This window comes from Pagrus major, chromosome 6 (assembly GCF_040436345.1).
Source record: "Pagrus major chromosome 6, Pma_NU_1.0".
In the NCBI taxonomy this organism is placed as follows: domain Eukaryota; kingdom Metazoa; phylum Chordata; class Actinopteri; order Spariformes; family Sparidae; genus Pagrus; species Pagrus major.
In genome coordinates, this window is record NC_133220.1 from 3,608,369 (window position 1) to 3,632,215 (window position 23,847).

At 42.1% G+C, this 23,847-nt stretch overlaps 2 protein-coding genes across 2 annotated transcripts in view; one reads left to right on the forward strand and one right to left on the reverse strand.

The window, feature by feature from the left end:
* The window catches only part of LOC140997852 (butyrophilin-like protein 1), a 158,962-nt gene that overhangs the window by 79,006 nt on the left and 56,109 nt on the right, over positions 1 to 23,847 (reverse strand). The gene's annotated exons all lie outside the window — the stretch shown is intronic.
* LOC140997868 (myelin-oligodendrocyte glycoprotein-like) lies at positions 1,738 to 16,188 on the forward strand. Its single transcript, XM_073467931.1, has 9 exons — positions 1,738 to 2,040; positions 4,206 to 4,531; positions 5,613 to 5,648; positions 8,310 to 8,588; positions 8,765 to 8,866; positions 10,414 to 10,461; positions 12,026 to 12,079; positions 12,872 to 12,922; positions 14,424 to 16,188. Exons 1-3 carry the CDS (start codon positions 1,974 to 1,976, stop codon positions 5,622 to 5,624), a joined length of 405 nt encoding a protein of 134 aa, XP_073324032.1. The 5' UTR covers positions 1,738 to 1,973; the 3' UTR covers positions 5,625 to 5,648; positions 8,310 to 8,588; positions 8,765 to 8,866; positions 10,414 to 10,461; positions 12,026 to 12,079; positions 12,872 to 12,922; positions 14,424 to 16,188.

Genomic DNA, 23,847 nt, shown 5'->3' on the forward strand with positions numbered 1-23,847 from the left:
AGACTTCAGACTTAAAGAACCACCTGATTTAAAGGACGACTGAGTTTGCATATCACTCAGCATATGAAGCCTTTGTCAGGCTTTATTAAATAAACTGAATAAACACAAAGTTATTGCTTTATAATCACGTCCTGCTCCTTCTCATTATGTTAACACATAAGACAGCAGCATCGCTGAGTTATTTTACAGTGAACCCTTTGGTCGGAGGTGGAAGAAGTACTCAGATCCTTTACTTAAGTAAAAGTACACACACAACTCTGCTGAGTGAAAGTGAAAGAACAGAAGTTTCACCAGCAGATTAAAATTAAAAATACTTGTTCTGCAGTAAAACAAAACACTATAAACACTACACAGAACTACATGAACACTACACAGAACTACATGAATACTACACAGAACTACATTAATACCACACAGAACTACATGAATATCACACAGAACTACATAAACACTACACAGAACTACATTAATCTGTTACTTTCAACAAAATGTCCAAATCACCTTTATAGATCAGTGAAACAGTCTAGATCTTTAAATAAACGCATGTCCTTGGACTCAGGGATCAGCAGGCAGACACAGGATCATAGTCTGATTTATTATCAGATTTATTAATTATTTTATTTATTAATAATTAATTATTTATGATTTATTATTATTATATGCTGAGTGATTATCTCTTCCATCTAAAAAACATTGCCCGCCTCCGCCCACTACTCTCCTTCTCTGCAGCTGAGACTCTCATCCACGCATTTATCACTTCAAGACTGGACTACTGCAACAGCATCCTCTACGGCTCATCTTCCAAAGTCCTCAATAAACTTCAATACATCCAAAACTCTGCTGCCCGCCTCCTCACCCACACCCGCTCCCGTGAACATATCACCCCTGTACTCCAAAACCTTCACTGGCTCCCTGTCCCACGCCGAATCAACTTCAAGCTCCTCCTACTCACCCATAAAGCCCTCCACAACCAGGCCCCTCCCTACCTCACGGACATGCTCCACCACCACACTCCTTCTCGAAACCTCAGATCCTCAGACGCTAACCTTCTCTCACCCCCCCTCAGGACCAAGCACCGTACCTGGGGGGACAGAGCCTTCTCCATTGCTGCCCCCTCCCTCTGGAACTCCCTCCCCAAACACATCCGTGACTGCCAAGACTCATCCACCTTCAAGTCATTACTCAAAACCCACCTCTTCAAACTCGCTTTTCATCTGCACCTGTAGCTGTCTGCTGTACTCAACCTGTTCTCCCAAAAAACCTACACAGATCCATATCCTCATACACTGTTCTTTTTACTACATATTTCTCCTCTATCGCACCATGCACCTGTGTTTATGCACCATGCACTTGATTTTATGTATTCTTGTATGTATTCTATTCTTGTAAAGTGTCTTTGAGAGTTTTTAAAAGCGCTGTACAAATAAAATGTATTATTATTATTATTATTATTTATTATGAGACAGGAATACATATTTTAAATTGTAGACTCAGTCAGTTTCTTGGTGAACCACACTTTACATTAGTTTTAAAATAATGAGGTGACGTGTAGATGTAGTAATAATAACTACAGAGCTCACTGCTCAGACAGTTTCTATAAGGAAACACCAGCTCCGCCTCAACGTGACGTCATGCAGCAGTTAGTTTGTGACCACGCCCAGTTTCCAGCGCAGCACCGAGCCACAGACCTCAGGTCAGTGGAGGAAGAAGAACAGGAAGTTATCGGCTGGTAAACTTGTCAGCGTGCCGAGGCCTTCTCACGTATATTTACTGAATATTAACGTATTCACGGATGGATTAACGTTATACTGGACTGTGCGGTGTTCAGCTGCTGTCCGCGGAGACTTTATTTGGGACGTTTCTACTATAAATATCTCTTTATCGACAGTTAGCGGCAGGTTGGCTTCTCGTTAGCTCACTAACGTCGTCAGTTAAAACATTGAGGAAGTTCGTCCTCTGCCTTCAGCTTCAACATGAGGACATCTCTGGATCTTTGTGTTTGTCTGCTGACTCTGTGTGGAACAACACTTGGACGAACCGGTAAGAAAGGTGATATTTACTAGTACATCACGACCTTCGACTTAGTTTCACTTTCGTCTGACTGCGCTCCAGCCAGCGCCCATGTTTATTTGCGATTCGTTCATATACTAGGCATTACGGTAACAACCGATTTCAAAATAAAAGCGAAGAAGGTGAGTTCACAGTCAACAGGTCAGTCTGTCAATAATGAATGAATGAACAAACAAACAAATATAACAATCCGTCAAAATAAAAATAAATGCATGAAAAGAAAACAGCTAATTAATAAGTAACTCCTGCCTGTAATTTGTATTTTAAAGATTGTGTCTTTGAGTGTGAACACTTTGTCATCTCAGTTGTGTGAATAATTAGTCAAACTTAGTAATAAAAGATAAAGTTGGAAACATCAAGTGGACCTAAATGACAGACTGTCATTGAGAGTCTTCTCAGAGCATTTACACCCCAGAGTTCACCACAGTATCATATATTTCCACTGTGTGCCTCTAAATTAAGACTGGAATTAAAAGGAAATTCTGTCTCCACTGACCCATTTTAGTTCAGAAGGACAGTTCATGTGTTCACAATGTCAAAGACCCAACAGCAGGACAATATGATGTAGGATTTCAAAATGAACGCCCTTTAATATTTCATAAATGGGTTATGTTTTCATCTGACTTTAGATTGATATTAAAACTAAACTTGTCAGCAGTGGTACAGTGTTTTATTATTTCTTTATCTGTTATAAAAAAGGACAAACCATCAGATAAACCAGTTCATTTAACTAAAACAGAAAAGCAAAGGAAACATCAGCCAATGAAAGATTTTGATTTTGTTTTTATCCTCACTGTGCTGTTAAAGGAGTTCAGTGTATTTTCAGTCGTCGTTTCATTCATCATGAACTGTGTGTGTGTTGAGAGGACGTCTTGTTTTTATACAGCTCCACCTGCTGCACTGCTGAGCCTCCTGTTGTTGTGCACTGCTGTGGTTAACTAGATCAATTAAATACTGAATTACAGATGAATAGTTATTTGTTATAATTCATCATTAAAAATTATTAGACATGTTATTTTCTTCAAACTGACTTTTCAAAAAGCTACTAACAGCAATTAGTCGTGATGAGTTCACAAAGGTTTTCTAGTGTTTCCCACATGATGTCATGAGACTATGGTGGGTGGACCTCGGACCCTTTCAGTCAGTACTCGAGCATATCATAACTTATGTGATCATAACTTATGTGATCATAAATTATGTGATCATAACCAAGAACATTCAGAAAATATCAAATCTTAAAATAATAAAGTGTAACACTGCTTTGAGCTTGATGCCTGGTGATGAGTCCAGTCATCACAATAGTACACAGCTATGACTGTACATGAGAGATCTGTCATGCTATTAAGAGACGTGAAAATATTTCTGTGTTTTGGATCATAATGAAACTGTGGTGGGCTGCTTCGGCACTATACTGAGCAACTGGGCCAAGTGAGAATGTGCCAAGCTGTTTGATTTAGCCTTTTACATTTGTGCTCACTGTTGGACAGCAAACACACTTATTCAGTGATCACAACTTCAAATGCCTTCAATTAATTCTTGGTGATTTCTATTTATACAACTAAACAAGCAAAACTTGATCAGCAACATTTAACAGAATCACAGACACTGAGCTCAGATTTCAGCCGAGAGTCTCATGTTTACAATATTCTAATCTTGTTAATGAAGAGAAATGTGTTTGTGTTGTGTTGTGTTGTCTCATCCGCTGTGATAATATGCACATGTTTCAAACTGTAAACTCTCTGAGTAAGAAGTCAGAGTGTAAAGAAAGGCTCCAGGTTGTCCAGCGCTGTGAATATCTCTCTGGACAGTGTGAGGGTCTGTCAGCTGCAGTGCAGCAGGTCAGAAGCAGCTCCAAACACATCAGAAAATATCTCTCTTCAAAGGTTCAAAACACAGTTTTCATATCCAGGTCATCCAGGTTTGATGATGTCATCACTGAAATAACACAGACTGATTTATCAAAGCTGTCTCCTGAGGGAGAATATTTCAGGAGGTGTGATGTGGAGGAAAACTTAAAGCCATAAATCATTTGGTTACTAACTACCGTGATGTAAACTGGTGTTTCAGAGCAAATGTTTTCACCTGACGGCTCCGTTGAACATAATGATTACATTTACTTTATTTTTCTGGTCCAGGTGTCAAAGTGGACGTGAAAGAAGGCAGTGATGCTGTTTTACCCTGTTCCCTCAGCACCAAGGAGGACATCACAGGAGAGATCTTTGACTGGAAGAAAGATGATCAGAAGAAGGTGTTCATGTATGATTCAGACATTCATTACAATAACGGCTTCACAGGTCAAGATGAGCAGTTCAAAGGTCGAGTCTCACATTTTCAAGATCAACTGAAGAACGGCGACGCCTCCATAAAGATCCAGAATACAAAGATGGCCGACAGCGGGAACTACAGCTGCTTTTTTCCACATATTCAGCCGAGACAAACATTCAACATTGAGCTTGTTGTTGTTGGTGAGTGCTTTCATTAAACAGTTAATGTGCTGTATGACAGGCAGTCATAGTCACATGTTATTAGGATACAATAAAGGTAACTGTATTCTGCTAGTTACAGAAAAAGAAGTAATCAGATTACTGATAAACTTTGTAAAAAAAAAATAGGGATTATTGTCACGATTACCATTTTAAACAGTAACAGAAATCAGTAACACCTCCAGGACTGAGTGCTCAGCCCCTCCTGTTCACACTGTTCACTCATGACTGCATGAGTGAACAGTGTGGGGCGGCTGGGCAAGGCAGCCCGTCTGATTTTTATATGAAGCGTTACGTTGTACGTCACTGAGGTCAAGTTTCACATCACGAATGCGCTGTAACCAGTGAACAACTCCAGTTAAAGTAAACACAAGCAGTAGGCAGCATGGAGGCCGTGACGATGTCACGTTGATCACCGGTTTGTGTATTTTACTAAAATGTATTTTACAAACTCAACGCTGACTGAATGATTTTCGAGCACCTGCGCATCCCAAATTCCTTTGTTATTAATGTGGCAACACCAGGTGTTGATAACGTATCATCACTTTGCGTGGCGGGAAAATATGTCAGAATTTAGCAGGTTCACCCAGGTCTTATGTCTTAGATCAAAGCTGAGCTGAGCCGAGGTGATAAAAACCCATGTCTACTGCAGAGACGATTGACGAGTGTAAATGCAGAGTTCACTCATTCCCATTGCACACAAAAGCCTGATCTTAGTGGGTTTAAGTTGGATATTTGACCAGTGGGAACGGGGTGAGCAGATTCCTGAGACAGATCCTGGTCAACTTTTCCAGAGGAGCAATAGAAATCATCCTGACTGGAAACATCCCACACTGGCTGGTTGGATCACGGCCCTGGACAGGAAGGCTCTACAGCGGTTTTCTTCTCTGATGCATCTTCTCACCCATTCAGTTATCAGATGATAGTTTAAACATGCAGCTCCCTCATTAAATATGTGGCCTTTGATGCACTGAAAAATGAATCCATTAATAACATGTAACAAGTTCATAATCTCACCCATTCATTGTGCAAAAAATAATGTTCTTATTTATCTTTCAGGACCGATCTTGAAAGACCAGTCAGGAGAAATCCCAGGTGAGTGATGATGTCACTGATCTCTGCACCTGTCAGGTGTGCTACAACTCTCTGTGCCTCGGTATCACTCAAAGGTTTTGATACAGTGACTCCATGTAGACGTGTTGTTCTCACAGTGCAGCAGGTTGACATGAGCAGAGGGACAACCAGCAGCTGCAGGTTAACAGACATCATGTCAGCTGATCGCTTCAGTGAATCAGCTTTCATTTGGTTCTTTAGTCATAAAAGTCTCCACAATTATTTTATTAGATGTAACATCAGAAGCATTTTAACCTTCTGCTAAAAATGTGTCAGATTAATAACTGAGAACTTTCTGAATCCTCACTACAGACACACATGCATGATTATAATGTTACTGATCTCTACATCTGCAGTGTTTATCAGCTGTTGAGACACAAACACAAAGTTCAGTCTGATCTACTTGATGTTGTTCAGTCCAGCTGCTGTTGTGACTGTTAACATCAGACTGTAAATGCACCATGATCCAATGTGCCTTTTTCTCCAAACCCAAAGATTTTCAGTTTACAATGACATAAAGTAGAAAGTAGTCATGTTTGGTCAGTGGTGATCAGCCTTTTCTGACAAAAAGTCATTTTCATTACTGAAAATAAACATTTCTCTGATTAGATGAAACTAAGTTTGGAATTGGTCCTGTAGATGGCCTCAGCAGGCAGCTGCACCTCTACTGCAGCGTCAGCCTTTTGGGGCAACTCTGACTGTAAAAGTTGAATGAAGGCTACGGTTACTTTTCCCATTGGAGGAATTGGAGTTGCAGCTTTTACTCACGGGAAAAGTCTCCTCTGAAATCTCACGAGGTGATCACCTCAAAAGAGGCTAAAAAGGCTGGTATGTAGTTAAAGAAGTACTTCACTGCTTGAAAGATGACCCTTGTGTAAAACTGGGCTGTCTCTGCTGCAGAAAGATGGAAATAGTTTTTAAATTGCTGCTACATGACCAGAGAAAACAGACAGAGGGCACAAACACTCCCACTGATGGGTGAAGTACTGCAAGTTCTAGTTCGGAGTCCATTTTGAAACAGGAAACAGTATGATGGCCGGCTGGTTACAAACAATATATGCAGTCATGGTCAGCAGTTTACATCCACTTGTAAAGAACATGTTCATCATGGCAGCCTTCAGCTCCAATGATTTCTACAGCTCTCATGTTTCTGTGATGAATAAGTGGAACACAGACTACTTTGTCACTAAAAACATTCATGACGTTTGGTTCAATAATTAATTTATTATCGGTCTTCTGAAAATGTGACCAAATCTGCTGGATCATAAATATACATACAGTAATTCTAATATTTGTTTAAATGTTTCTCAGCCATTTTCACCTCAATCACATTCTGTTGATAGTCATCCACAAGCTTCTGGTCGTCCTGGCTGAATTTTAACCCCTCCTCTTGACAGAATCGGTGAAGTTCAACTAAATGTGTTGGCTTCCTGGCTCTGACTTGTTTCTTCAGTACAGTCCACATGTTCCTGAGTTATCCAGTCCTTTACCACTTGTGATGTGTGTTTGGATCATTGTCCTGTTGGATCACCCAACTGCCCCCAGGACCCAATCTTCTGGTTGATGGTTTTAGGTTTTACTAAAGAATTTGGAGATGATCCTCCTTCTTCATTATTCCATTTACTTTCTTTAGAGCAGCAGATCCACTGGCAGCAGAACAGCTCTTTAGACTTTCCCATTGTAGTGTTTGAGTCTAACGGCTGCATCAAACAAGTCCTATTAAAATGGGCCCAGAAAAGTCAGCAGCTGTTGTCAATCAGAATCACTCAGAAGAAGTTAAGATGCTACAAAGAACATTTGATTCAAACAACTTTCTATAATCATCTAAACTGATTGTTCAAGTTACTGTATGTATATTTATGATCCAGCAGATTTGGTCACATTTTCAGAAGACCGATAATAAATTCAGATCTGAACCAAACTTCATGAATGTTTTTAGTGACAAAGTAGTTTGTGTTCCACTTATTCATCACAGAAACATGAGAGCTGTAGAAATCATTGGAGCTGAAGGCTGCCATGATGAACACGTTCTTTACAAGTGGACGTAAAGTGTTGACCATGACTGTGTTACATCTAAACAGTCACTACAATATGTTTCTGAAAGCATTTTAGGCAGCAATGGGCAGAGTAGTGACAGACTCTTGGTTCATAGTTGCACCATCGGGTTCAGACAGTTTGATCAGAGTTTGGTGAGATGATCCTCACACGATACAAGAGAGACGGGCAGCTTTGTCTCCTTCTCAACATCTGACTGAATCTTTGTGTCCGTGCATCAACAGTCTGTAGTTGATATGACAGCCCTGAAATCTGAAGGGTGACGTGTTTTGGCAGAGTTTTGCAGGTAAAAAGGTGAGGGGGCTCTGGGTGCAGGCAAAATAGAGAGAAGTTTAACATTGTTCATTTGTGTTTAGCACCAACATTGTAGTGACACAACGCTGGTTGTAAATCTAGTGTGAGTCTCACATTGTGCTTCTCTGCTTCTCTCCTGTCTTCTCTCTTAAACACAGTGTTTCAGTCAGTGACGGGATAAAAGCAACATGCCATGATTACATCACTAGAGCCTTAGTTATACTTGATATCTCACAGTCCAGTAGTAAATGCTGTGCTGCCCTTAATAAGCTGCTGTTTATATTATGTTCACAGGTGCATCTCCAAAGCCATACATCACTGTACTTGATGAAACAAAGGACTGGTCGCTGCTGCAGTGTGAAGTTCGAGGAGCTTTTCCAAAACCTAAAGTCGAGTGGCAGGACAGCGCTGGAAACATCCTTCCTGCTGAGGAGCCTCAGATCTCAGAGATAAGAGGCAGCTACTACATTACTCTCATCTACACTGTGACCAAGACAGGACGCTACCGCTGTGTAGCCACACAGGAGGAAATTAACCATCAGATTTATGCTAAGACCTATGTGCATTTAAATGGTGAGATTTCTTTCCTGATGGTTTGGTCATCAAAGAATTTATTATTGTTCACGTGTTATTAAATTTACATTTAATTGTTGTTTCTGTGGAGTCTATGTTCAGGTTAATGTACATGATATGCAGCAACATTCTGAGTTTGACATTTACTTTTACTTACTTTTTGTGATGTGTTTCAGAGGACTTATCCAGAAAAGTGGAGCAGTGGAGTTCGGCAACTATATTCCTTGCTGTGCTTGTTGCAGTTTTACTTCTGGTTGTTGCTTTAATGTGCCGTAGATGTAAGTTTATATCATGTATTACACCAACATATCCATCATGTGCAGACATCAACATTACAGATACATTGTGTGATACGATCACGTCCAGACAGTTTGTTTCTGTCTCCTCAGATTTGAACCCTTCTGTTTATTTACATGAGGCCTCTGGTTCTAATACTGATTAAATTATAGTTTATCACTTAATTCACTTAACTTCCATCAGACAGACCTGAACATCACTCACTCATGTTCTTCGTATAGTTCACAAGTGAACATTTGAAAGTGGAGGCTCTACATCCTGAAGCTTTCTGCTGATAAACACAATTAAGACAAACAAAAAGGCTCATCTAGATACAAGTTAATACTTTTAAAGAGGCGATGTCATTTTGTAGAAGTTCAAACTCAGAATTTTTATATTTACAATATTAATGAGTTAATAATACAAACTCAGAAATATGTATTTTCTCCATCAGTGAATCAACAAGTTGTTCTCAGAGGAAAATAAGGTCCCAGAACACTGTTTGAAGGTAGAAAGATGGCAGGGTCCGCCACATATAAACAAAGTAAAACAGTATGAAATTGTGTGTTTATTCAGTCATGAAAATAAATCAGTCAATGAAGATCTTTCTCTTCTGATTAAAAGTCTTTCACAAAACTACAGAATGCTCCTTTAATCCAGTTTATCATTTAATGAATGATGCTTTGGATTAACTCTCAAAATGGTTTGGTAAAAGACATCTGACTGCAGAAACGGACTTAAAACAGACGCACTGGACTCGTTTTCCAGATCTGAAGCTTTAACACTTCTGGTTTGAATGTTGTAGGTCTGAATATGTCAGGCTGTAGCCTTTAAAGGGACAGTTCAACACTTTAAGTAAAACCCTTACCAGTGTTAGCTTCTTTCACAGAGACTGATGGCTGATTGATTCCACTGTTACATGTCTGTCTGTTAATGTGGAGTTAAACTCAGGAGGTGGTTAGCTTAGCTTAGCATAAAGACTGGAAACAGACTAAAGTTAGAAATACACCTTCAGCACCAGGCTAACTGTTTCACCCTATTTATGGGTTTGATGCTAAAGCTAAGCTAATGGCTTCCTGATCCCATCAGACTCCATATTGATAATGAATGAATTGATTAAGTTATGAAGCCAAAGAGCTGAACATGTTCTGGTATCAGCTCTGTGACTCACAGCTGTTGGTGCTCATTATTAACACTCAGGTGTCAAAGTGCTTCATTTGGCAGCAGAGTGAGTTTGAATTGGATGTTTATAATAATCCTAATATGTAGTGATGAAGCTGAAATCATGACGTGTCATTAAATGTGAGACGGTGATCTAATGTTATGTTTGGTGGTCGACCTCAGTGTAACATTGAACATTGAGATTCTTCTGTAAAACAATGAAAGTAAAACTGAAACCGTTCAGAGCAACTTTTCACTCTCCATTCTTGACTGTTTGAAAACAGACTTTTAAAAGATGATACAAACATTAAAATCTGCACCAAAATCATTTCTGTGTGATGTAAAAGTTGACTTTCTGTAATGTCAACTTTTGTTTTGTTTTCTGCAGGTTATCGTCGGGGGAAAATGCTTTTATATTATCGGAATATTGTGAAAGGTAAGTCTCCTCTCACAATGTTGGTTCGTAACAAATTACATTTACTCCACTTTCAAAAATCCCTCAAAACACACCTCTTCAAAACTTCTTACAATCACCAGATAAGTTTGTTCTCCTCCTCCACTTTCTGATATGTTCCCTTTACTCACAGATTAATTTTCTTTTGTGTTGTTTCCTTTGTTAAGTGACTTTAGTATCTAGAAAAGCACTATACGTTTAATGTATCATTATTATTATTTACATTACATATACCTGAGTCACTTTTTTGAATAGATTGTACTTTTCTGAGTAGTTTATTACAGAATACTTTTACTTGAGTAGATTGTCAGCTGGTCCCAGGTCTGCTGCTGCTCTGTTATCTACCACAGCCACGCCTCCACATGACATGAAGCAGGATAATGACTGAAGCTACAGCAGGAGTTTGGCTTTCTAATAACGCTAACCGCTAATATTCACAGACGCATTAACAACACACAGTACAATGAGCTGCAGAGCATCAGAGAACAGAGCTGACACTGAGCTGACAGAGAGCAGTAAGCATGGCGGCAGGAACGAAGGGTGCAGAGGTGCTGCAGCTCCCCTAAAACAAGGCGTTATTAAAAACACTGATCGATAGGAGTGATCAGACTTGTAGCAGAGACAGAGAGAGAGAGAGCTCATATGTGGACGAGCAGGAAAGAGGGACAGAAGTGTCCACAGGACTTAAAAACTGTTGTTGATCATGAAGCGTAAGATTTCTCTACAACTCTGTGATTTGTCAGTCAGGGTCTCTGTGACCAACAGGAAGATCAGCGTTATATTCGCCCCTCTCCTCTATGAAACGTCTGTATCCTCACTGAGCTGCATTATTATAAACTATGAGGCTGTTTATTCAGGCAGTAACGTGCGTCTCTGTTGAGCCGGTCAGGCTGTAACCTTTAACAGTTCAACACTTTAAGTAATAACATCACCAGTATTAGACTCAGGAGGTGGTTAGCTTAGCTTAGCATAAAGACTGGAAGCAGAAGGAAACAGACTAAAGTTAGAAATACACCTTCAGCACCAGGCTAACTGTTTCACCCTGTTTATGGGTTTGATGCTAAAGCTAAGCTAATGGCTTCCTGATCCCATCAGACTCCATATTGATAATGAATGAATTGATTAAGTTATGAAGCCAAAGAGCTGAACATGTTCTGGTATCAGCTCTGTGACTCACAACTGTTGGTGCTCATTATTAACACTCAGGTGTCAAAGTGCTTCATTTGGCAGCAGAGTGAGTTTGAATTGGATGTTTATAATAATCCTAATATGTAGTGATGAAGCTGAAATCATGACGTGTCATTAAATGTGAGACGGTGATCTAATGTTATGTTTGGTGGTCGACCTCAGTGAAACATTGAACATTGATTCTTCTGTAAAACAATGAAAGTAAAACTGAAACCGCTCAGAGCAACTTTTCACTCTCCATTCTTGACTGTTTGAAAACAGACTTTTAAAAGATGATGCAAACATTAAAATCTGCACCAAAATCATTTGTGTGATATAAAAGTCGACTTTATGTAATGTAAACTTTTGTTTTCTGCAGGTTATCGTCCGGGGAACAAGTATCCTACAGATGATCCAGAGGAAGACTTGAAAGGTAAGTCACCTCTCACAATGTTGGTTCGTAACAGATTACATTTACTCCATTTTCAGAAAATCCCTCAAAACACACCTCTTCAAAACTTCTTACAATCACCAAAGAAGTTTGTTCTCCTCCTCCACTTTCTGATATGTTCCCTTTACTCACAGATTAATTTTCTTTTTTGTTGTTTCCTTTGTTAAGTGACTTTAGTATCTAGAAAAGCACTATACGTTTAATGTATCATTATTATTATTTACATTACATATACTTGAGTCACTTTTTTGAATAAATTGTACTTTTTTGAGTAGTTTATTACAGAATACTTTTACTTGAGTAGATTCCATCAGACTCCATATTGATAATGAATGAACTGATTAAGTTATGAAGCCAAAGAGCTGAACATGTTCTGGTATCAGCTCTGTGACTCACAGCTGTTGGTGCTCATTATTAACACTCAGGTGTCAAAGTGCTTCATTTGGCAGCAGAGTGAGTTTGAATTGGATGTTTATAATAATCCTAATATGTAGTGATGAAGCTGAAATCATGACGTGTCATTAAATGTGAGACGGTGATCTAATGTTATGTTTGGTGGTCGACCTCAGTGAAACATTGAACATTGAGATTCTTCTGTAAAACAACGAAAGTAAAACTGAAACCGTTCAGAGCAACTTTTCACTCTCCATTCTTGACTGTTTGAAAACAGACTTTTAAAAGATGATACAAACATTAAAATCTGCACCAAAATCATTTCTGTGTGATGTAAAAGTCGACTTTCTGTAATGTCAACTTTTGTTTTGTTTTCTGCAGATTTACTGCGGAGAAGGCGTCCTCGTGATGATGCAGAGGAAGACTCGGAAGGTAAGTCACCTCTCACAATGTTGGTTCATAACAAATTACATTTATTCCACTTTCAACAAATCCCTCAAAACACACCTCTTCAAAACTTCTTACAATCACCAGAGAAGTTTGTTCTCCTCCTCCACTTTCTGATATGTTCCCTTTACTCACTAATTCATTTTCTTTTTTGTTGTTTCCTCTGTTAATTGACTTTAGTATCTAGAAAAGCACTATACGTTTAATGTATCATTATTATTATTTACATTACATATACCTGAGTCCCTTTTCTGAGTAGTTTATTACAGAATACTTTTACTTGAGTAGATTGTCAGCTGGTCCCAGGTCTGCTGCTGCTCTGTTATCTACCACAGCCACGCCTCCACATGACATGAAGCAGGATAATGACTGAAGCTACAGCAGGAGTTTGGCTTTCTAATAACGCTAACCGCTAATATTCACAGACGCATTAACAACACACAGTACAATGAGCTGCAGAGCATCAGAGAACAGAGCTGACACTGAGCTGACAGAGAGCAGTAAGCATGGCGGCAGGAACGAAGGGTGCAGAGGTGCTGCAGCTCCCCTAAAACAAGGCGTTATTAAAAACACTGATCGATAGGAGTGATCAGACTTGTAGCAGAGACAGAGAGAGAGAGAGCTCATATGTGGACGAGCAGGAAAGAGGGACAGAAGTGTCCACAGGACTTAAAAACTGTTGTTGATCATGAAGCGTAAGATTTCTCTACAACTCTGTGATTTGTCAGTCAGGGTCTCTGTGACCAACAGGAAGATCAGCGTTATATTCGCCCCTCTCCTCTACGAAACGTCTGTATCCTCACTGAGCTGCATTATTATAAACTATGAGGCTGTTTATTCAGGCAGTAACGTGCGTCTCTGTTGAGCCGGTCAGGCTGAAACCTTTAACAGTTCAACACTTTAAGTAATAACATCACCAGTATTAGACTCAGGAGGTGGTTAGCTTAGCTTAGCATAAAGACTGGAAGCAGAAGGAAACAGACTAAAGTTAGAAATACACCTTCAGCACCAGGCTAACTGTTTCACCCTGTTTATGGGTTTGATGCTAAAGCTAAGCTAATGGCTTCCTGATCCCATCAGACTCCATATTGATAATGAATGAATTGATTAAGTTATGAAGCCAAAGAGCTGAACATGTTCTGGTATCAGCTCTGTGACTCACAGCTGTGATTGCTCAGTGATCATTATTAACAGTTGAGTTTGAAATAGATGTTTATAATAATCCTGACAGGAAGTGATGGAAGCTGAAATCTTGACATAATTAAATGTGAGTCAGTGATTTAACAGGTTGAGGATTTATGTTTGGTGGTCGAGTTCAGAGTCGTCTTTAAAACACACTGACTGAAACCATTCAGATAAATCTTTCACTCTCCATTACTGACTGTTTGAAACAGACTTCAGAAAGATGAAACAAACATTAAAATCTTTGTTGTTCTGTTTAATATAAAGGTTGACTCTGCATAATGCATACTTTTGTTTTCTGCAGGTTTCCTGTTACTCAGGAGCTGAAAGTCTTTGACTCAGAACCGAGCATTAACAGCCTCCAGAGTGGCCACTGAAGTCTTCTCTTTGATACTGTGTGTGTGTGTGTGTGTGTGTGTGTAATGTAATATTCACAGATCAGGCATAACATTATGACCACTGACAGGTGAAGTGAATAACACTGATTATCTCTGCATCATGGCACCTGTTAGTAGGTGGGATATATTAGGCAGCAAGTGAACATGTTGTCCTCAAAGTTGATGTGTTAGAAGCAGGAAAAATGGGCAAGTGTAAGGATTTGAGCGAGTTTGACACGGGCCAAATCGTGATGCTAGATGACTGAGTCAGAGCATCTCCAAAACTGCTGCTCTTGTTTCCAGTCTGCAGTGGTCAGTATCTATCAAAAGTGGTCCAAGGAAGGATCAGTGTTTGTTAAATTTGTAAATTTCTCAGGGAATATTACGCGGATCTTGATGAAAACAAATCTGGCGTTTTTAGGCGGCTGGTATCTATGAATGAGGACAAAACTAGAATTGATAAGAAATTTCACTTTCCATGATTTCAGGACTCCAAAGGATTTTGAATGGATTTATATAGATTAACTTGCCTCTAAGTGTTTGGACGTGTGGGTGGATTGTAGAAATCCAGACCTTGTTTCGTCGCCCAGTTGATTTTATTCGGATCAATAATTGATTTTCTGACTTGTTCGATGGACCTTTTGGAGATAAACAAGGTGAAAACCTTTCTCCAGCTCGTTTTGTTTTATTAGTATCTGTCTACCCGAGTTGTTACAGTCCAACACAAATGATTGCTGTTTGTAGATATGTGTATATATTTGTGTATTCATACAGGAATAATGTGTCGCTGCAGTTGAGACTCGGCCTTATTGTTACGTTATGTTCATTTATTCAGAAGCCAAAGATCTTCAGTTGCACACAGAGCTGGTATTTGTGCTGTGACCATCAACGGCGGTGAAGTCAGAAATATTCAGGAGGACAAACGTTTGTGTGAGGATGTGATTTGGGGGAAGTGAGTCTGATTCAAACGTTGGTCCTCGCCCCCCCTCTGTTGGGTTTATGGCAGTTATCCAGATGTGCTGCCATACGCTCACCTGTCTCTATTCCTGCACTGAGGTGCAACGTGAAGATGTTCCTGAATGTAGCTGCATGTGTGTGAACAGTGAAAATCACTGGTGGTGCCTTAAAAGTCATTCAGTCATTTACTGTCTGTACAGGAGGCGTCTGGATTATTTAATACAGAAGGTTTTTTTATTATTTGTGTTGGTTTTATCATCATTGATGGTCTGAAGGTTTGATTGTTAGCGGTTCTTCAGTTGCTTCACTGTTTCTTTATTAAATGTAAATGCTGCACTTTGTTCCTGCCTTGTATGAATTTACGGTGTCTGGATGTTATTACTGTTTTTGAAATGCTAAAGTTTTACGAAAGAGTCTTTGAAGACAAACTTGCACTCAATTTATAATCTTATCAATGCAGTTGTTTTAAACTAAATACATCAAACAAGTTATTAAAAGTTTAGTTTAATTAAACAGTCTGTGTTTGGGGACAAACACATTTTTGGTTGTTGGACATTTGTTTAATGATTCACTCATTGATCTTCAAACTTGATTTTAGAATTGAAACCCATGAAAAATGTTGGTTTTCCTTCAGTCACCTGATGCAAAATAAAGGTTGTTGAACTGTGTATAACTCTGAATATGAAGCTGTGTCAGCGCTCGTCACTCGCTTTAATAAACTGAATTAAGCCAAAAGGTTGAGACTGTGGTTGATAATCATTTCCTGTTCATTCTCATTGAAACTGCATCAGTTACTTTACACTGGACTCTTTGGTCAGTGGTGCAGGAAATACTCAGATCTTACAACACAACACAAAGAAACTCCTTCATGATTAAAGTCCTGCATTCAGAGTCACTAAAGCAAAAGTACAGAAGTAGTAGTTTAGTTTCAAAAGTAAAATGTCCCTTAGGACCAGTAAATGTTATGTTATGGCCCAATTATCTGATTGTAACTGTTGCTGAAGCAGCATTTTACTGTTGTAGCTGCTCGAGGTGGAGCCAGTTTGAAGTATTTTAAATCCTAACCTGCAGGTGTCGGCTCCTCCGGACGGTCACCAGATAAATCTGAAGAGAGGAAATAAGAAAAAACAAAGTTCTGACGCAGAAATCTGTTTTCTGATCGATGCTTTTTTGTGACACACTGAATAATTTGAGCTTCTGGATTGCAGCAGTTGCTTAAATGAAACCATGTGAGAAGTGAAGAGAAACCACCACAGTGGAGCTCAAGTATTTTATTTAAGGACAATTCTGAAGAAGTGTCGAGGGAAAACTTCTATTAATGCTGGTAAACAACATTTACGGTGTTACTTTGTAGATATTATAACACATTTATCAATAATAGTGATACTGTTGGACTTTAAAAGCAGTGTGTATGGTTTGGTGAGGGCATATTTTGAGTTCTGGTGGGCTGGTTTTGTAAGACAGACTTGGCAACCCTGTGACACCTGACATCTATTTTACTGCATCTAGAAAGACGAGTTCACCCTCTGAAATATTGACAGACAAACTTCAGACCGATCATATTAAAGGAGCACTGAAGAAACGTTCATGAGCAGAGAAAGATCTTCATTAACTGATTTATTTTCTGCCTAAACAAACTAAATAAACAAACTCTCTTTGAATAAACAAACTGACCTTAAATACAACACAACTTATACTGTTTTACTTTGTTTATATGTGGCGGACCCTGCCACCTTTCTAGCCTCAAACAGTGTTCTGGGACCTTATCCTCCTCTGAGAGCAGCTTGTTTACTCACTGATGGAGAAAATACATATTTCTCAGTTTGTATTATTTCCTCATTAATATTGTAAATATAAAGATTCTGAGTTTGAACTTCTTCTCAAAAACGACATAGTGCTCCTCTAAATAAAATAAATTTGTACTTGTATGACAGACTATATAGGGATCTTGGGTGGCAATAATCGCTTCAGGGTGTCGGGTCAGGACACTTGTAATGTTCAGGTGAGTGCATTAATAAGAGGCAGAGTCCTTTAAAGGTGACATATTATGCTCATTTCTGCTTGTTGACATGGTTCCTTGATGTCTAAATGGATTGACAGTAACATGCTTTGGTCGAAAAAACCAAAGGATTGAGCACAGCAGGGTGTTTACACACCAGTTTCACAGCCCTGTTTTAAGCGGCTGGTTTGAGTGCCTTTCCCTTTTATGCTAATGAGCTACTGCGTGCGCCGCCCACCTCTTCCTGCCGGGCGGAAGACGTGAGGACGGCATCGCGTCACCATGGCAACGAGCTATACACATTTGTGAAGCGACTTTTCTGTGTCCATGCCTGCATATAACTGATAGTAGCACAGCAGACATGTAGCAGCTGACCCCTGTCTCCGGCTCCAAAACAAAGTAGTGATCGCTTTACTGCAGGTAACGTGCAGGTCACTGTCCTTTAGCACAACATGCTAATGAATTGTAGCTCACCGTCCGCGAACAACTGAGACATTTCACCCCGTCTCCTCTGCTTGTTCACGGCCGAGCAGTGGTTCACCGCCGGTTAGAAGCAATAAAATCTCAATATCCTAATTCATTTTCTCAGTTCACTGTCATGTTTTAAAAGAGTGCTGATATGACAAATCGTGAAAACTACGGCCAGTAAGCCCAACGTTGATAACTTCACTAGTTCAGCCTCATATTTACATCGACGGTTAGCGTTAGCGTTAGCATTAGCATTAGCGTTAGCTCATGTGCTAAACGGCCAAAGTAACACAAACTACACTGTTTTTTAAATACTTACAGCTCCATCATTGACAGTGGGTGTGGATCCATCTTTTAAGGGACAATCTTGTTGCCAGTCCAGCGTCCAGTCCTGACCCTGGTTGCTGAAGCAGTCCGACGTGAAGTGACTGGCACAGACGTAACGCTTTTACTCACTGAAGCTGGGACGTTTCCCTGATAAATAAAATGTAGCCGCTTCGCTCTGATATCCTCTTTGGTAGGGAGGCCATGTAGCGAAACAGGAGGATCCGTGCATCCGACGACAGAGCAGCAGTGCTCGGCTTTCGGGTTGTACATGGTAGCGGTCAGGCTGTCGCGGACAAGTTAAGCGAGAACGAGAAAATGGCGGATCCTCGTTCAGGTAGCTGGCCAAGAGTGGGAGGAGACAGCCAGCGCCAGGACTGGAGTATGCAAAAGACCGGATTGTGACGTCACAATCCAGTCGAAATCCAAGCGGCTCGTTTAGAGACCCGATCCCTGACTCCAGTAGTTTACGAAATATTGACTTAGTTGTCGAAAAATCATGCTTAAGGGGTGGGGAGGCACTCCGGATACGCAAATATACTGTAGCGACCCTGCAGTAATGTTACTGTCATAATGTGTTCTGTGTTTTAAAGTTCTGTGATTTCTGACTGTCAGTGAACGTGTTTGGTATAGACAGGTATGTGGTTGGATGAGTAAGGAAGGGGGCGGGGTGAGTGCATGGATCTATAATAAGACCTGGATATGGCGCCGCCTCTCAGCAGACACGCCGATTTTTCCCAGTGGCCACTCGTGATATTGCAACAAAAAATCCCATGGGGCCCAGAAAGCATTTTTCCCATAGGCCGTAATAGTAAAAGAGAAGCCTGTAAAACTGTTCTCAGGACACCTCCAGCTGTAACCACTGTTAATTGCTAATCTTTGTATTCCATATTTTTAAGTCATGGACTTTTAAACCGTCAAAAAGTTTTCTAAAGGCCAGAAAAGCCCCCCCAATGTCTCATTTCCCATAGTGACGTCACAGCTGTGTGCGTGAACTCCCAAGCGCGGTCCCGCTGTGTCTCGGGAGCGAGGATGCCTGTTGGCTTAATGACAGCTCTGAACGGGGCTAAACGCGGTCGGAAAAGTGAATTAAACGACTCCAGGATGAGTTTTTTTCGAGACAGAGTTGTGACACAAGTTTCGTATTTTAACGTCATGTATTTTTAAATGCAACTCTAAAGGTATTTTGGCGTTAAATTACCCGCTTAATGACATTTTCACTTACTGCCAGTGCCACTGCTGTGTAAATGTCGAAGTTATTTACCATGCATGTGATAGTTTCGGTGATGTGTCACCAGGGTCTCGGTCTCACCTTGACTGATGTTCAATATCCTTTTCATCCTATCATAACGACCTTTTATTACGGTTTGAACCGTCTCAGTCTGATGGCCTGGAATTATGCAATCTGCAGCACAGCATACTGATGATGATGCAAGTATAAACTACAACGCAATAAATAATAAAGATGAATAATAAAACAGAAAAATATAAAATTAATTAATTAATTAAGAAATGCACATTTTAATGTCAAAGCATTCTCTATTTAAAGAAAGTAAGAAACAACAGTCAACGTGCAGTTACATATGTTATACTCTCACTTGCCTCTTACAAACTATTTTTCTCAGTTTTGCAGACTGTAATCACAAATTAAACAATTTTTACTTGGGACAGATTTGTTTGAGCCTTGGAAATATTTTACAATTATTTTTTATACATATATGCACAATCAACTTAACAATGCACATGAATAATGGCACTTGCACTTCAGTAGAGATATTTGCACTTTATTGGATTCGCACACAACATTGTTTACACGTCACACCAGCTCCGCCTGAAAGGGAGACAGTCAGGATCCTGGACATGGTGGATCACTTTGTTAGTATTTGGTGGAACATGTGCCATAATTACTGTGGCGTACATGTGTAGAATATAGTACCATAAGTGTGTGCATGTAGTTGAGTCATTGTGTACAGTATGAAACACTAAACTGTCCTCTGTGCTTCAGGGTTTTTGGGCAGAAGGCTTCCCCGGGGGCCAGACACCTCTTTATATCGGTGAGAGATGTCTTGTGTAGATGGTGGAAAGCTTAATCTTTGTTTGGAGTAAGAGTGGGTGTATTAAAATATTGCATGGGGGTTAGGAGTTAGCAGTGTGTTAAAGGCTGAATATGGAGAGTGAAGAGAAAAAACACCACCTATTGACCAGAGATGGGAGTCACGACAACAGATAAAGTGACTCCTGCAGTCGGTTGCCAGGCCCGTTGCTAAGGACGCCACTCTGATCAGAGTAGCACAGAGAGGAACTATGCAGGGTGTTTGCCTTGTGTTTCATTTTTACCTTCATTAAACAGCTTCAGACTAATTGTGATGGTGGATAAATGACTTGTAACTTGTAACTGGGAGAGTGGAGGCTCCTTCGATATCGTGGCTAAAAACCAACCCTGCGATCAGCCTCGGGACCGGGCGGTGTCACAGACAGTCGCTCTGGCCACAGGCTCAGCTCCCGTCTCTGTGGCACCGTGAGTCCGCGACACAAACGCGCCCCGTAACATGTAATCTGTTGTTTATGACAGATCAGACTACACAAATACACACAACATAACATGTATATGATAATCCATCGATCCACCGACTGACTTCACTGAAAACAAATGCATACGACCGGGAGGAGGGTGAGGAAAACAGCGGAGAACAACGTTTTATTCTTACTTAAAAACATAAAACAACACAAATTAACCACGTATAGTCTATAACCATGACTTTGAGAACATCACCGGTTGGTGTGCCCTATAAATCCATCATTTGATTGTGTAGATTTGTCATTACCGGTCAAACTCATCCACAAGCACTCATGAGCGCGCAGCGCTTGTTCAGAACGCGATTTGCTCGTTCTCATTGCCGCAGGGCATGATGGGAGGCCCCAGAGCATCATGGGGGGTGACTCAACTGCGCATGCTCTATGGGCCCCATAACGCGGAAGTAAACCCGGAAGTCAGAAACTTTTTCGGCGTATGCGCCAGGCGAGCAACTCCGTTGAAATCAACGGCCGCCATTTTTGGTCCGGTATCCATTAATAATAGATCCATGGGTGAGTGTAGGAAGTGAGTGTGTGTTTGCATAGGAGAGGGTGAGAGCTCATGTTGGAGGAGAGCTGTAAGACAAACTCAGCGCTGTTGTTATTTTGGCGTAGTTACGGCCGACAGTAACTGTTGCGTTTCTAATAAATAAGAAAGGTGAGACCAACTCCTCGTCATTCTTCTGACGTCCTGTCGGACGCTACATTGGTGTCAGAAGTAAAAACCGCCGGAGTTTGACTTGCTACCGTCCACCGCGGCTAGCCCTGACTCGGCCAACTCTGCGGTCAGCTTGCAGTATGGCTGCGCGGCGGGAAGAGGCCGACGCTCGTCCGAGAGTCAAGGAAGAGGTGATGGATGGTGCTTATGGTGTGTGGTCGGGACGTGAGGCGGAGTTTGACCGTGTTTCTTCGGAGCACGTTGCTCGCCTGAAACAGACGGCCAGGAGGCTAGCTGCCGATGCCGGCTTCGGCTCGAGCACCGGGAAGAGCGCCGGCGGGAGAACGCGCGCCGAGGACAACACAGGGCCGGATGTAAACAAAGATGGCGGCGCCCGCTGTAACCACATCCAAGTGAAGACGCCGAAATACTCCGGTAAGGCGGACTGGGAGGCCTTTCATGCCCAATTTGAACTCTTAGCAAGGGCTGCAGGCTGGTCAGAGGACAGTAAAGCACTCCAGCTGGCCCTGTGCCTTACAGATGAAGCTTTGACATGCTTGCTGCTGCTTAGCCCAGCTGAAAGGGACGACTATGGGGCTTTAGTTGGTGCGCTGCGGCGGCGTTTTGGACAATGCAACCAACCCGGCGTCCTACGCTCAGAGCTATCAAACAAGCAGAGACAAGCCGGGGAGCCGCTCCGTGGGTTGGCTAATGACATTGAGACTATGGTGAGGAGAGCATATGCCCACATGCCCACCGACGTTCAAAGCGAGCTGGCCAGGGACCAGTTCATCCGAGCCATAACTCCTAGGGAACTGCGCATACAGACACAGCTAGCGCACCCCCGTACTCTGCAGGAGGCACTGGAGCTGGCCTTGGAGAGGGAGGTCTTAGGTGAAGCTTCACAGAGCGACCACGTCGGGGGCAGCCCTGTTGTGAGAACTGCGGTGCAGGAGGGTCCGGGCCAAGAGAAGCCGGCATGGGCAGACGAGTTAACTGAACTCATCCGTGCTGTGTCACTGCAATCACAGCGCAGCACCAACCGTCCTCGCCGAGGCCCTCCTGTGTGTTGGACCTGTGGCCAGCCTGGCCATATCAGCGTGCGGTGCCCCAAGCAGGCTGGTGTTCAGGGAAACGCCCCGGGGTCTGTGTAAAGGGGACGACGCAGACCCTTGCCCCTGTGTCCCACCATGCCTCGCCTCCTCTGGATGGAGCCCAGCTGTACAGACGGGGGAGCGGGGCTCCACTCCCCCCAGAAGCAGATGACACCGCTGAGTCAGCGAGGGTGGTGGGCTGGACCCACGTGGGAGGTTTTTGCCATGTCCCCATCACCCTGGCAGGCGCTCCATGCACAGCCCTTGTCGACACTGGCTCCACAGCAACACTGATGAGACCTGACGTGGTCCCAGCAGGGATACAGTTGGAACCTACTGTGGTAAAGCTGCGAACAGTGACTGGTGAGTTAGCCCCTATGCTTGGAAGAGGGGTGGTGGCTGTACAAGTTGGGGGGCTGTCAGTGAACTTTAGGGTGTGGGTTGCAGCAGTGCAGGACCCCTGCATATTAGGACTGGACTTCCTGCGGGCCGCCTGCTGTGTATTAGATCTGGGGAAGAACACACTGGCCTTTCCACGGGGACCCACAGTTGAAATGGTGCACCCCACACAGGCCCAAAGACCAAACCCACCTACCTCGCGAGCAGCAGAAGCACGTCATGGGCCAGACCCCCCACTCCAAGCTTCCCCCCCTACACCCTTTCCCCCCACACACCATACCCCAGTTGATGTGCAGCCCCCTGCCCTTGACCAGCAACCCACGGCTGGTGGGGTTGACAGACTGACAGCAGTACGAGGGATATGGAAACGCAGCTGTGATCATTTGGAACCCGGACAGCAGGAGGAGCTGTGGCGGTTGTTGCTGGACTTTAAGGACATTTTTGCCCTAACAGAAGAGGAAGTGGGCCTGACACACCTTGTGCAGCACGAAATTGACACCGGAGATGCACGGCCCATCAAGACACGCCCCCGCCGCCTTCCCCTGGCGCACCAGGCAGCTGCTGACAGCGCTATTGATGAGATGCAGAAGGCTGGCATCATTGAGCCATCTGACAGCCCATGGGCCTCGGGGGTTGTGATGGTCAATAAGAAAAAGAGTTCAAAGATGAGGTTCTGTGTCGACTACAGGCCACTAAACAGTGTGACCAAGAAAGACTCGTACCCACTGCCCCGCATCGACGAGTCTCTGGACTTGGTGTCTGGCTCATCCTGGTTCTCCTCATTAGACCTGCGCAGTGGGTATTGGCAGGTGCCCCTCAGCCCCTCAGCCAGACCAAAGACTGCTTTCTGTACCGGCAGAGGATTGTGGCAGTTTCGA